This window comes from Myiozetetes cayanensis, unplaced genomic scaffold (assembly GCF_022539395.1).
Source record: "Myiozetetes cayanensis isolate MyiCay16 unplaced genomic scaffold, myiCay2020 scf12, whole genome shotgun sequence".
Classification (NCBI taxonomy): domain Eukaryota; kingdom Metazoa; phylum Chordata; class Aves; order Passeriformes; family Tyrannidae; genus Myiozetetes; species Myiozetetes cayanensis.
In genome coordinates, this window is record NW_026086826.1 from 4,906,477 (window position 1) to 4,921,156 (window position 14,680).

Genomic DNA, 14,680 nt, shown 5'->3' on the forward strand with positions numbered 1-14,680 from the left:
CACTGGGACCCATGTGGCTCCTGATGCTCTGGGTGATGTTTCTGAGTGGCTGCATCCCTCCAGCACTGTGTCCCTTCCCAGGAAGGACACGGGGAGCAGGAGCACCCCAAGGCGCAGTAACATGGGCTGAGCTCCTTGCTGGGTGTAATGACAGATGCCCGAGCAAGGCCTCAGGGTCCATGCTCTCCTGCACCATCAGGGACTCTTCTGCCTTTTTGGGTGCTCCCTGCCTGCTGGTGGAGGGTCCTGTGGTGTGAGTGATGGAGGGAATGCTGACTCAGCAGCTGAAAAGGCTTACTTGGCAGTGTGAGAAATGCTGATGCAGCATTTTTTTTTAAATGGTTGACTCAGGAGGCTGGAAAAATGTTGCTCAGCAGTCTGCGAAAACGTCGACTCATGGGGCTGCAAAAACACTGAGCCCTGCACAGCCACAGCCACAGCAACTGCCCCTGCCCTAATTTTCCAAGGATGTTGCTCTGGCACCCCATCCAATCCCCCAAGTTTATGGGGCAAAACATCCCCCCAGTTTGCCCTCCTGCCGTCACCTGTGTTTGGAATGAATGAAGATGAGCAGCATTACCCCCAAACCCACTGATTTTTTCAGCGGTTCCAGTGCCTGGTGCTCATGGAAGAATTTTGGAAAGCGAACAGTGATTACCCCAACTCCTACAAAATCCAGGCGAATGGGTACAGCCGAGCCGGGTCTTTGGGAAGCCTGCTCGGTGCTGCAGCCCCCACCACGCACCCCCAGCACCAGGAGCAGCATCACCAAAGGTGGTTTTCCCTGATGGCAGGGGAAGCAGCCAGGCATGCAAGAACACTGCTGATGGCTCCTGTTCTCTCCGAAGGGGCTGCAAAAGGAAGGCAGGAACGGCTCCATCAAGGAACGCGCGTGTGCTACGTGTATTCCTCCCTCGCCCCGGCCCCGAGAGGGGCTTTCTCTCCAGCCGAGAGGAAATCAGACCTCTGCAAGTCTTTTTTTAAAGCCTCTGTTGAAGGTGGTGCCCATGGCCTCGGCTGGGAGACAGACACAGCTAACACCACGACAGCCCAACCACGCTGCAGTTCTGAATTTATTAGAAACAGCTGTCAGTACATCCTTCTAAAACATTACATGTCAATGTGCTTTATTGCAATTTTTTTTTTATTGCATTTTTTTTAATTTTTTTTTTTTGATCTAGAGCAAGTAGGCCCAGGATGCTTAGTGTCTGGGATTTAAAAGCCCAACCATCTAGTAAAAGAAAGTACAGCAAAATTGTAACACACCTGGTGACAAGTACAGTGTTGCATTACTGAGCTAGAAACTACAGGATGACTTGTCAGAAAACACTAACATACACTTGGTTTCCTTATGAAGCAGTTTGTTTCTTTTCTTTAAAAGTTAAACTACATGAATTCCTTTATTTTTTTCTTTTCTTCCCCCCACCCCCCTCCCCAACTACACCATAAACGACAGAAGAACAGATTTTACACAAATAACAAACAAGAGTACCAAAGTTACATGCTGGAATTCATCTGGAAAACAAAATAATTCCATAGCTTCTGGAGAAGCAGGTTCTTAACAGATGCAGTTTTCCCTCAAAGAAAATAGAAGTCAAAGAAAAGCAGAAACATTGATGCAAAGGTTGTACAAAGGAGTGTGCTGTTATTTCAGCCCTCGACACAAGATCAAACACCCACTCATGCTTTACATTGAACCACACCTTGTACAAAGAGTCCACTCACAAAGGAACACGCACCAACACCACCCATTGCACATCAGCTCTGGACAGGGGGCACCGAGGGGCGACTGGAACGTGCAGACGATCACTGCATCTCGCGGGAGAGCAAGAGGGGTTTCTTTTGCCAAACCTTTTCTTGGGACAGAGTTGAATGCTTTGCCCCAGGGCAAGTAACACCCCAAATCAATTCGGTTTACAGACAGAGTAGTAACCCCCCGAGGAAATCCAGAGTCCAGCATTTCAGAAGCACATAGGCAAGATGAACACAATAAACTCCTTTTCATTTGACAAAAACCAACCCGATTCTGCCTAAACACGCGGCAGAATGTGCTAACGGTGAATTTTGTTTTATTTTCAAGGGGCAGTGCCACTTACAGCTAATGCATATACATGTGTACGTGAATATATTTTACATATATCTATATACATACAGTACATATACACACACGCACCCACACACACACACACACACAGATGATGCAGACCATTACAATCCCATGGTGCAATAAACAGCCAGATATACAAAATTAACAGGTTTCATCAAACGTATCTTTGCTGGATGTAGAAGTCACTCACAAAAACAAAACAGACCAAAAACCCCAACCAGCCAACTGAACGTGAACCCCACCCCAGCAGCCAGCAGAGACCCGGGAGCAGCTCCTGGCTGGCCCCGGCATCCTACAGCCCCCATGAGGGGACAAGGCTGGTGCTGGGGGGTGATATTCACCCTTAGAGACCCTTTCTGTCTTTGGATGCAATAACTTTCTCCAAACGATCCCGAGCCTCTTGCTACAAGCACTTGGAAAGCGCGTGGGTGCAGCGTTGCTGAGTGCCAGGGGAATTTCCTTCTCCCCCGTTTGCCAACGCCGATCTCACAGAAGCAATCCCAGGGAAGGTGGTGGAGGGGGGGGCATCAAATTAAAGCTGCTTTCTCTAATACAGGTTGATCAACTAAGTGGGTTTTTTTTTTCTATCAATAAGGGTCCATTCTTTTTTTTTTTTTTTTTTGGCCTCTGATGCTTGTATTACATTTTTTAAAGGCAAAAAACTTTAGAACAAATGGTGAGTCTAGTCATAAAATACGGTGAGTCTATGCCAATAAGCAATTTCAAATATGCAAATTCTGCATTAATTGTATGGAGCCAGCCCCAAAGACCAGCACTTGAAGCACTGCCATCCTCTAAACAGTTAACAAGCTAAAGCTCCCGATCTGCCCCTTTGAACAAACAGGAAGGAACTGAAAAGATTTCAAGCGAGATTTTTTTTTTTTTCTTTTTTTTTCCCTTCCCATTAGGTGGAAAGTATTTCTGCCCACAGAATGCAAGATTCACAGAAATGTTGGACAAACTTCATGTAACCCCATCCAGAGCTGCTCCTCACGCAGTACTTAACCGGCTCCACGAACAGGCCGGCGCTTATTTGGGCTGGTGACTTGGTTCCCTTCTCCTGCTGCACACACCGTGCCAAGGGAAGCAAAGGGATCAGCAATGCAAGTTCCCTTCCAACACAGAAAGGGGAGCAACTCCTTAGGGACTTATGCTAATTCTCTAACTCTCTCCTGGCATGCACGTTTAAGGAGAGTATAGCTGGTTATTCCAAAGGGAAGGGTCTGCTCTGGCATCTCCTCTTATTTTGTGGGTTCCAGGTGGAGGTCCTGCTTCATGGTTTGTCTCCTGCTTCATCAAACTACAACCAGAGGGATGCTTTAGGGTGCTGATCCTTCCTCTTCATTAAAGCTGTTTGCTTTGAATGCTGAATTTGAGCAAGCCTGACCCCCCCCTCCCCTCACAGCATCTTTGTTCTTCGGGAATGTTATTTTGATTTTGCTCTTCCAAAAGCAGAGGTTGCAAATCAACATAAGGGAACTACACAAAGGAAAATTTGATTTTAAATGTGATCTAAACAAAACAACCCCCAACCCATCATAGTGCTTTGTAAAACTGCATTTTGAACCTGTCTCTTACCCCTACTGATCCACAAGCAGTACCTGTTTCATGTCTGCACAATGCAGCAAGCATACAAGACTCACTAACATTTCAGATTTTTATTCCCTGTTAGTGTAACAAAAATAAAAAATAAACAGACATTCAAAAACAGAAGCGAGATTGTTCAAGTACCAAAAAAGGGGCTTTTCCAAACTTAAAGTGTGACACTCCTAAAGCAATTCTGCTGTTTTAAACAGCCACAGCATTCAGTTACAGACATGGTGCCACCTAAGCCTGCACAGAGCCCAGGATTTGGGGCAACCAAGACCCTCCTCCTTCTCCTGTCCTCCCTAAAACAGCACTAAGTGTCAACATTCATTTCCACAGTCCCATTACAGTTGCCTGGCTTTGTGAAGGAAAAACAACTGACTTTTGCCCTGCTGTGACTAGAATTCAGGTGTTATTAAAGATAAGTTCTTTTCCTGGGAATGGCTTTTGGTTGTGGAAGTCTTGCTAACACTGGTGTCAGCAAGAAAAGAATCAGGCCCATCACATTAAATGGAAAACTTCTTGACCATCTGCCACATCAAGAGAGATGAGTGTGGAAAGAGCATTTTATTTTTGGCATAAGACAGAGGGCTGTACTGGATATAACTCTAGATTGCAACTACCAACGGTGCAAAGCAGTGACCCAAATGCACTGCTGACGAGAATTAAATGAAAAACCAAAATACAACCCACAAAACTAGAGCGCTCCAGTACCAGAAAGTGAACAATCACATATTACTGCTCCACACACTAGTGAAGCACCTGCTGAGACATCCCTCTGTTTCTAGGTTGGTTCTTCCCATGCTCACATAAACATGCAATCAATAAAGAAACTAGTGGGAAAAGATTTATAATTTACTAACTTCAAAAAATATGGCACTCGTGGCTGACATAATGGGGCCAATGGCAACTGTGGAAGCAGATCTGATTTCCATCCATACCAATACAAAATACCGAATCACCCCTAATCCCTGCAAATATACTTCAAAACAGATTAGAAGAAACTGTGCATATTTGAGTTTCAATGTCCCACTCCCCTCCCACCCCCCTCCCCCATTTAACACTGTGCAAAAGTTATTTATTTAATTCTACATATATATTTAATACAATATGGGTCAATGAGATCAATGCTCCTCTAACTGCAGTCTGGCACCAGACGGCTGCTACAATAGTGAGGCTATTTCCCCCCTTTCCTCCTGACGTTCTGACTCTTAAAATTAAAACCTTCTCACATTTTACTGTTTTAAAAGAACTTGAGTTCCTTTGTTTTGCCTTTATGTTCATATTTCCTGTATTTGTTTTAGGCTTAACAGCTGCTTTTCGTCCTGGGGTGTAATCCTGCACCTCTCGGGCCCATCGCTGATTTCTCAGCCGTGCAAGTGCGGAACAGCTCCTGGAAGCTGTGGGTTTTCTCACAGGTCTAATGACACTGAGCAAACAGAATCAGGTCAAGCACAATGAGAGGTGCAGGACCAAGCCCTTGCCTCATGGATCACACCGGCTACATGTGTCAGTTGGTTTTGTACCCATTTTCATTTGCTCTGAGAGTGCAAAATGGATGCAAAAAGAATCTGTGCAGCAGCACGTGAGAGTCAAAGGGGAACAACCCCAGCAGCTGAGGGACTTCAGGTGCCTAAACCAAGCACAGAGATACAGTGGCAAAACAGCCTCAGGGAGACTTGTCAGGGAGGATAACAGAGCCAAACACAAGGAATGTGGTCTTAGTCTGCCCGTGGCCCTGATCTGAAGGTCTGGGCACAACAGAACTTCAAAGAACGCTTCAAGATGGCTTATTGGCCCTGGGTCCATCATTCACACCAAACACATCACCTGTGATCAGAGAAAAGACCTCGGGGAGCAAAGGGCCAAGAATCCCAACTCACTCACACCACGATAAAGCCAAGCTACCTTCACAAACGTTAATGGAATTACACTGTATTTACCTTGGCAGAGCCAGGGCTGGAGCCCAGACCAAGACCTCACAGGATCAGTCAGACTCCACTACAGGGAAAGTTCAGACAGCCCCGCTCTGCTACCCTGCTGCTGTCAGTACTGCAAGGGTGTGCCAGGATTTATGAGCCTGGAAGTAGATCTGCGCTTGTTTAAAACCAAACTGAGCCCTACCTGAAAACGGGGCAGAGGTGAAACACTTCAGCCAGGTTATCTCTGTCACAAAGTCAGGGATCAGAAATACGGGCCCCATCGGCCTTGAACGTTAACGTTGTCAGTAAGAGGAGAGTCCAGAGAGATCACAAGGGCAGTGAAAAGAATCAGACACTCCTCCCACACAGATTTCTCCACAGGCATGAGGCACCTGGCTATCATTTGTGCCTTTGAGCTGATTTCCCTCACTGGGCATTTGGTCTCAGCCCAGCATTGAGGGAATGCTAGATGTTCAAGGGGTGTGAGAATGACGGCTTTACAGCTACCAGATTAGAACTGCAAATTATCCAAAATGTAGGGCGAGTTTCTTTATAAAGAAAAGAATTCCATGTCCACATACCACTGAGGAATCCATTCAAGATTTCCACTAACAGCAAAGGCTATGTCTCATTTTTCCTTTTCCTGGGGAAGTAGGACAGAAGGGACACACTAGCAGATGTGGTTCACTTTTGACACAGCAACTTATCTGAATTTTATTCTTCCCTCACACACAGTCTTGGTTAAGTTCTGAAGTGTTTCATTTAATGAGAAAAGTGGCATCGACAGAATTCTTTGCCTGAAGATTGCACTCTGGCCGATTAGAAAGTGCCTGGGATGCGTCAGGGTCATTAGTGCAAAATAAAACATCTCCTGGCATGCCAGGCAACCAGACTACCCTTCCTGCAATGGCTGTCAGTGCTCCAGCCTTGTCACTTCCCTACTTGCAAATTCAAGACATTCAGCAAAATAATACTTCTAGTGTAAACATTATACATCAACAAGCCTGGCACTACTGCCCAGGCATTACAGAAAAAAGCCATTTGAACAGGAAATCAGCCCCAGGGTCAGAAACGGGTCTCCAGCATTCTCAGACCTGCATGACTGTCTGCTTCCTGTCCTGCACAATGGGTGCATTGCAAGGGAAACGCTTCCAGTAATGGGAACAAAAGTAACTTTCAAGGTTGCACACTGAACAATTACTTTGCCAGTTGTGCTTTGATGCCAAGTGGTTCAGTTTGCCAAACTTAGCTCTTTTTCATTTTAGAAGCTTAAGGAATGGAAATAAGCTGCTTTGTACACTTTCCAGGGAGGGGATTTATTTGATGATTGCTGTACTTGATGAAACCCAGGACTACCCACTCCAGTATCTGACAGCAGCCCTTGCCAAAGGATGGTACCAGACATCCAGTAACTGAGGAGTATGGCTCTCTTCCCTTCCTGTGTTTTGCATCATGTCCAAAATAACTACAAGGGAATTTAGATTATACCAGTGTAAAGTCTTGCTTGGCTGCAGTGGTGTGAGAGTTCAGAACCCATCTTGCAAAGAACAAATTGGAGCAGATCTATGAGTAGCATGCTCACCTCTCTACAACTGGGAGTGACTATCTATAACTCACCAAAAAATTTGGTACAATAAGCCATCCAGAAGCATTTGATTACACTGACCTCTTCTGTACCAAAATCAAGCTTTATAAGAGTCTGTCATTGTTCAGCAAGAGACCTGCAGCAGGTGAGTGCAAGCTTCCTTCTGGTTTACATTCTGAAGCACAGTATCATTAAAAACTGAAAACAGAATCCCAAGTTGAGGAATGGGAGGGAGGGGGGAGTGAAGAAAGAGGAGAGTGAGCAATTACGTCAGATCAGACAAATTTAGTGTGTTGAAGCCACACAATGTTTAGCTTTTCTTTTTATTTGTTTCAAGTTTTGGTGCAGAAAGTATGCGTGGATGCTAATGCAACCTCCCCTGTAAGTGCTCAATCTAGCAATGAACAAAGTTTTGGCATGTTCAGTTTGGTTATGTTTCCTTTAAGCGAAGACCTGTAGTGCCATTGAAACCAAAACTTTGTTACTGTTGGCAAAAAAATAAAGCAACTTTCCTTTTACAAGCATTTTTTTTTTTCCATTTAAATAAAAACCTGAAGCTTTCCCATAATTCCTTTGGTCTTCTCTCACCAAATTCCATGCTACCTCAAGACAAAGCCCTCTTTTGGAAGTCCGGCTGAATCGCAGTGAAGCTGCTAAAATTAACAGAGAAGAATTGCTGTGGTAGAGTTTCCCCCGAGTTCGTTGGGAGTTTTAAGACTGAAAGACATTACTGATGCCTCGAGTAGAGGATTCAAACTGTCTCTACTAGAACAAGAGAAAACAAAATCCAATTAGAAGTTCCACTGAAGGTGCCTGGCAGAAAATTTTCTCCGTAAAGATGATGCTTTGCTTCCAGTATTTTCGTATGCGTCGCGTTGAGTTTATTCCCCTCATAAGGAAACAAAAGTATTGGTGTAAAAGCACAGCTGAGCTTTTAAGGTAGCACCAGGACACCTACACCCAAGTTGTCGTCTTGTTGCTGCTAGGCCTCTTTTTGATTCACATTCACAGAATCACTTCTTGTGCAAAACAAGCAGTCTAAGGAGAAAGAATGCCCTCCGAGTTCTAATAAAAATCGTAGAAAAGAATCCAAGATAGCCAACGCTTTCCTCCTCCCCAAAATTTACCTGCAGAGAGAGGGGGGCATCTGTGCGTAGACAGGATAGGCAAGCCTGACATTTAGGGAATCATTGTGTTGGACAAGGGATGTCTGCTGGTAATGAAGAACCAAATCCTTAAGTGTGCTGTACAGGTTGTACGGTTCTGCAAACCCGTAACCTCTCGGAGTGCTGTAGATCACACAGTGCTTCACCTCTCCATCAGCTCTGCAAGGAAAGGAAAGAGGAGAGTTTAACATCAAAGGACAAACCCAAAGTGACAGTCTATTAACAATTAACTAATGCAGCAACCCCGCCAGTCACTAAATTACATAATGGAGGACCCAGTAGATGCAAGTAGAGGAGATTAATATAGTCTGTGAAGAAACAGTGCTCCAGGGCATGCGATTAAACACTCTTGCATAATAATCCACATAAGAAGCCTCTTCCATCCCAGCAGTACAATTCCCTACTGCATTGTTCTCCAAATGTTCCTTGGAAAAAAAAAAGTCAAGAGCTTAACCAAGAAGGTAAGCACACGAAGTCAGTAATGACTTTGTGCTCAACTTACCTAGAAACCTTTCCACTAAGCAAAGAAGCCCAAACCCACAAATTCTCAGGACCTAAAAAGTACTCCACGAAACACAGCACTAACCTTCAGCGTGCATTTTTTAATGTTAAGCACGGGATGGATTCAAGCTGATTCATTATCTGAAGCCATAGCGACCGAGTCTCTAACTTGGCAAAGCAGCTACTGGAACGCAGCATTTCCAAAGCTGCTAGAAAAACTTATCTGCCAGAAAGATCGAGCGTTATGTAACCCCTGTGCTGGAGCCTATTACAATCCGAGTCACATGTAGGGACAGGTTACGTTATGCCATCCCTTTGCGAGCTTGCAGCGGGATACCAACCAAGCGAAAGCATCTGATGAACCCGTCACTCCAGTGACTGTGATAAACAGCGCGTGGAACAGAGCAGATACTGCAATATTCAGCTACCTTGAGGTGCTTTACCTTCTTGCATTCACTTCTTGGACTTGCGCTCAGAAGCAATTAACCTCATGTGAAATGAATCAGCGGGAGCCATTTTGCACTCCAGAACGGGGCTTGAAGGGTTTTTAGATAATGGAATCAGTATTTCTGACCTCCATTACACCAGCACAAAATGAAGTGAAATACAAGAAATCAATGCAAGGCTGTGTGAATGTCACAGAAGCTACGGCTCACAAATAATGCCTCCTCTGAAGCATCACCATTATCTTAAACATGCAAGAGAAAGATTCAGAGTCGGGCATGTCTGAAGAGGAGAACAAAAGATGTCACACCTTTACAGTCATGTTTTATTTCTTCCTATGTGTTCTTTAGCAGGGAAGAATATGGTAGAATTCAGCCTTAACCTACTTATAGACTATAGAGCTTCAAGCTGAGATACTTCAGAATTTCGTAATAACTACTGTGGCCAAAACAGAGACTGCAGGACTACAGTTATTGCACATTCAAAGCACACTTTTGTTACAAAGCTTTTACCGTGCTGGTCTTCCTGCAAACACATTCCAATGGGTAGACCTACGTTAGGCCTAGCTTTTGTTCTCCAAAATAAAAGAGCTTTGGTAGAGATTTATGTACTGAGTAGTTAGAACAGAAAGGAAAACAGACTTACACCACAGAACAAGCGTAACATCCTTTCTTGCTACTCTCGCGAATCAAAAATGCCCCATCAGGTTTCCCACAGAGCAAGTCTTCTGCTTGGATACGGTTGAGATCTCCAACAAACCAAGTTTTCTCATCATGATGTGGCAGGTTTTCATCTTCTTCGTTCACAAAGTATGTGCTGAAAGAAAGGATAAATTTGTTAACCAGCAATCAGTAAAGGAGTTGGTAAGCAGAGTTATTCATTTTTGCAGAAATCATGCGAAGAAATACCAGAACTGCCCATACTGGAAGGTCAGGTTCCTAACGGACAAATATTAAAGGCTTCCACTTAGAACTTATTTGTTTCAACTTTGTTTAATCCTAAATGTTTCAGGAGAATTGCTGTTTCACACGATGCCAAGTTCCCCTGGAGACTTTCTCCTTTTTTCTCCAGTCCTTTACTGAAAAAATAGGTGTTTTTTGTCACCAACCCCCACAGGAGAAAACACTCATAGATAGAACACTTCTCAACAAAATCATATGTATAGTGACACTTACTCATCAATATTTTCATTTTTGATCCCCAGCCAGTCGTTTATTCGCTTCTGTCTCACCCCTTTGTGATTGAGCCATCTGCCAGAAGAAGAGAGCATTAATACATTACTTCAGAGTACGTGTTTGGGTTTTCTTACTAAGCAAGCTGAAGCTCAGACACAAGGTACCACAAAGAAACAGTCTGTGTCCAGCCCAAGGACATCAGGAGCTGGATAACAGGAGTGTTGGGGAAATCAAATGTGGGCATGAGCAATACCTGACACACCTAACAACAAAAGTAGTACTAACCTCTGTTGTACTAGCAGGCACAGGTTTTGTTTATAACTCATTTATTTTAAGATTTTTATGTACACAAGTTGCAGAATGTGCACCTATTTGTGGCTGGCTCCTTAAATAACGAGGCCAAGAAGAGGTCAACCAATACCCAAATATCCCATGCCAGGAAGGAGCACCTTAACACTCACAGAACTTTGGTTATGAAAAGAAAATTAAATTCTCATTATCCTGATGGAAACAGTCATTAATCAGGTTCATCAGAGACACTATTCTGAGGTACAGGTTAGGCTTACTTACACAAGATACTGATCTCTGATTTTGCGGAGCTGAATTAGGTCAGGCTTGATACTGTTCATTTTCTTATCGGTCTCCCTGTTGTCCAGAGCTTGTTTCTTCAAGTCTTGTTCCAGGCGCATTTTACTGTCATGGATCTCACCCAGGCGGGATTTTAATTTTTCATAGTTCATCATTATCCTGAAAACAAACACAATATTTGAGAAAAGAGGTCAAGTTCAGCCTAGGACTGAACCTACTGGTAGCACTTATAGAGGAGCATCAGGAGAACTACCATAACAGCTGCTCCTCCCTTTGACTGCCTCATCTTCACAGGAAAACTGCAGTAAGAGTGACAGAAAAGACCTCTTGCCAGAGGGCCTACAACCTTCAGTTTACCTTAATATACTTCCTCCTGGCAGAGATGCAGGAACAAATTATCCAAAGGAGGGTGAGAAAGAACAGATTCCTCCTTCACTGTCAGATTCACTTTGTAATATCAATTATGCAATCCCACTGTAGGTATCAGAACTAGCAAGATTTCAAATGCAGACTTCAATTACTATCAAGAGCTACCACAAAGTAAAGCTGCCTGCCTCTTCTTTCAAGACTAGTTTGCAGGTTTGGTACAATTCAGGAAAATTGCATATTTTCCATGTTAATTGATCTTCATTCAGAATGAAGCACCACAGTTGTACAGTAAGATTGTTACAGGTAACTTTTCAGTCTAAAGATCTCCTTAAGGTGAACCTATGTGGTTCAAAAAACATTATGAAAAGTTAGGCATCGCATCTGGCATTTCTTCAAAGGCCCAGATACAGTTTTTTCTGCTAGTACCCTCACAGAAAGGCAGTTTCAAATGAGGTCCTTACTGAATTTGTTAGATGACAGCTATTAAATATAATCTTCTTTGAAAGTGACTAAAACTGACTATGGACTATGAGATTTACCAGATCTACGTATATTTCACAGTTGAAAAGTAAAGATTTTTCTGAATTACGTTCTGAGCAAATCCAAACAGAAGTGGAAGAAGCAAATTAAATTATTATTTCCTAATTCCTTCCTGGTCCTCATCACAGTACCTTGATTTACTGAAGTTAAGAGCAAGACCAATCCAGAGATCTCTCACCTCTCTTCAGAAGAGAGTTTTACTAGAGAAGGCACTGAGTTTACAAAGTGGTTCATATGAGGCTTTAATGGGAATGTCCATGTGGACAACAGTTTTTCCAGGGAAGCAAACACAACCCGAGCTTACCGCTCAATCTCTTTGTCATTCCCCTCCCTGCGGAATCGCTCAATGTACTCTTTGCTGTATCGCTCCTGTGAGTGGCACTGCTCCTCAAATATCTTAATAGTTTCATTAAATGCTTCGATTGCAGTCCTCTTCATCTGAATTTCCTATGTGAGGAAAGAGTCCTTCATCATTTGTTCATAATACAGACAACAAAGCAAGACCCAAGCATGTTCCCTAAACTGACTGAGAAGACCATCTTTTCTCCCCCCTACTAAGTAAGTCAAAATGAAATTAATCAGTTTTAAATTTAGTCAATTGTCCAAGTAGAGCCAGGGAAGAACAGGGCAGACTTACTCCCTGCAAATCTACCCTCCTCCTCTACACAGAGCTCTCTATTAGGCTGCAAACCCCTCAAATATTTTAGTCATATTTTCCATCTTAGTTTTCAGGAAGACTGCCAGCAAACCTCCTCCCCATACATGAACTATCTTTTTTTACAAGAAGCAGTCCAAATATCGTATTCACACTTCCTTAATGCATAATATCTGGTAACTGACTTGCACGTGACTTCACAAAAAACCTGGATAAATCCCTCCAAATTCTCACTGCAGAATCCAGCAGCTGGAAATACTCAGCAGCCAAGGAAGAAGTCTGCAGTGTAAAGCTTCTAGGTGTTGGTCTTCTCCACAGCTTTACTTTACACTAGGAAGCTCAGCTCCTCTTTATTCCCAGCCTCACACCATACCCCTAGGACTATCAGCAACAAGCAATATTCACTCTTTCCATCAACTCTGAAACCACCTTGCTCTATTCCACAATTTACTAAGTTTTTTCCTTGTATTTTCTCACTATGGACTGCCTTTATTAGCCATAACAGGTTAAAATAACTTTCTTTACTTTTTAAACAAGAAACAGACTCAACAAACAGCCAAAGAAGAACAAACCTGTGATGTTCTGGTATATTCTTCATACAATTTGTCGTACTCTTTGCTCTTTTCCTGATACTGAGCATGGTATTCTTGAAGCTTTTTACCTACTGCATCTATATTATCTTCTTTCACCAACTGATCCTGTACATACAAAGAGCTATTAAGTCTTCAAGCAAAGCAGCTTTTCCTTAAGAGTATTCATTTGTCCACTTATGCACATTTGCATTTTACAGATATTAGCATCATGTTTATAATCCAGTTTCTAGAGAACACTGTCTCTAAATCCCCCTTCCTTTGTGCAACACATTCCACAGTCTACAGACAGTAGGAACTGGAACTATAGGACACCAAGAACTATGCCAAATACTAAGCTTCCAAAAACACACCACACCTTTCTTTCAGAATTGCTATCCCCTATTCAAGAAAGAAGGAAGTAAATTACTTGGAATCTGAAGCTAGAGATCAGAGGGTTGTTTGGTTTGTTTTTTTCCCAAAAAGCTCTATAGTTCTTTTTCCTCAATGCAGGAAAATGTTTCAAGCTACTGAATAAAAGTTAAAAAAACATTCTTGAAAAATTCAGATGTCTATGCATAGAGTGAGCATCTGCATGGGTCAGATGTACTTCAAGGGTAACACTGCCTAGAACAGTGCCTGGTGGCTCCATGAGGGTCCAAGGGGAAATAAAAAAGCTTCTCAGGAGTTCAACTGCTGCATACCAGGGTTTCCCTTCTCTGCTGCCTGATGGCTGCTCAGATGGAGACCAGAAACCTGATAAAATGGAGCAGCTTAAATGGCTAGACAATGAGTCTAAGTGAGGGGAAATGTGAAAACCCCACCTTTTTTCTTTTTCCGTATTAAAAATAAATAAATAAATAAATAAAATCAGGCTATTCATAGAAAGCAAACAAAAATTACATACACATTTGCAATTTTTGTTCTTGTCTGCACTAATAGGTACTGGGGTCTGATGGAGACCTTACCTGCTGGTACCGGGACACTGGGTACATCAACTTCACATCGAGCTTCGGGTTATACTGAGCCAGAGACTCGTTGCGGTAGTGGTTAATGAGTTCCACAACTGAATTGAACGTCAGTGGGTCAGAGAAGCCATATTTTCCGTCCCGGTGGTAGATCTTTATCAGTTTATTGTTGCCACCCTTCCTGCAAAGTACAGAGGTTTTACTGTGTCACTCCCATCCCTCTTCAACACCAGGGCTGCTCACAAAGACATCGGTGAAATTCCTGGGCAAGTGGCCTTCACAGTGATCCTTTACACAGTAGCAGTATTAAGTACTTCAAGAGTCAATACACACAGAATTATCATCAGATTATTTGAACAGGAGCAAAGCCCAAAGTAAATCTCTTCCTATGTGTTCATTCTGGAGCCAGCTTATGGTATTTAAGTTCAAGCTTTGCCAGAAGTTGTGCAAGGGAAACAGAGGATGCTGAAGGCTGAATAAAGGAGCCATAAGAAAACCAAAACC

At 43.2% G+C, this 14,680-nt stretch overlaps 1 protein-coding gene across 2 annotated transcripts in view; it reads right to left on the reverse strand.

The window, feature by feature from the left end:
• Positions 1-1,060: 1,060 nt before the first annotated feature.
• Positions 1,061-14,680, reverse strand: part of PIK3R3 (phosphoinositide-3-kinase regulatory subunit 3) — a 77,752-nt gene continuing 64,132 nt past the window's right edge. For both annotated transcript variants that reach the window (XM_050307182.1, XM_050307183.1), the window contains 7 exons: positions 14,177-14,357; positions 13,212-13,337; positions 12,289-12,431; positions 11,058-11,234; positions 10,488-10,562; positions 9,958-10,128; positions 1,061-8,526 (listed from right to left, as the gene is read on the reverse strand). In XM_050307182.1, coding sequence (XP_050163139.1) covers positions 8,325-8,526; positions 9,958-10,128; positions 10,488-10,562; positions 11,058-11,234; positions 12,289-12,431; positions 13,212-13,337; positions 14,177-14,357 — 1,075 coding nt within the window. In that variant the 3' untranslated portion in view covers positions 1,061-8,324. The remainder of the gene's footprint in view (positions 8,527-9,957; positions 10,129-10,487; positions 10,563-11,057; positions 11,235-12,288; positions 12,432-13,211; positions 13,338-14,176; positions 14,358-14,680) is intronic.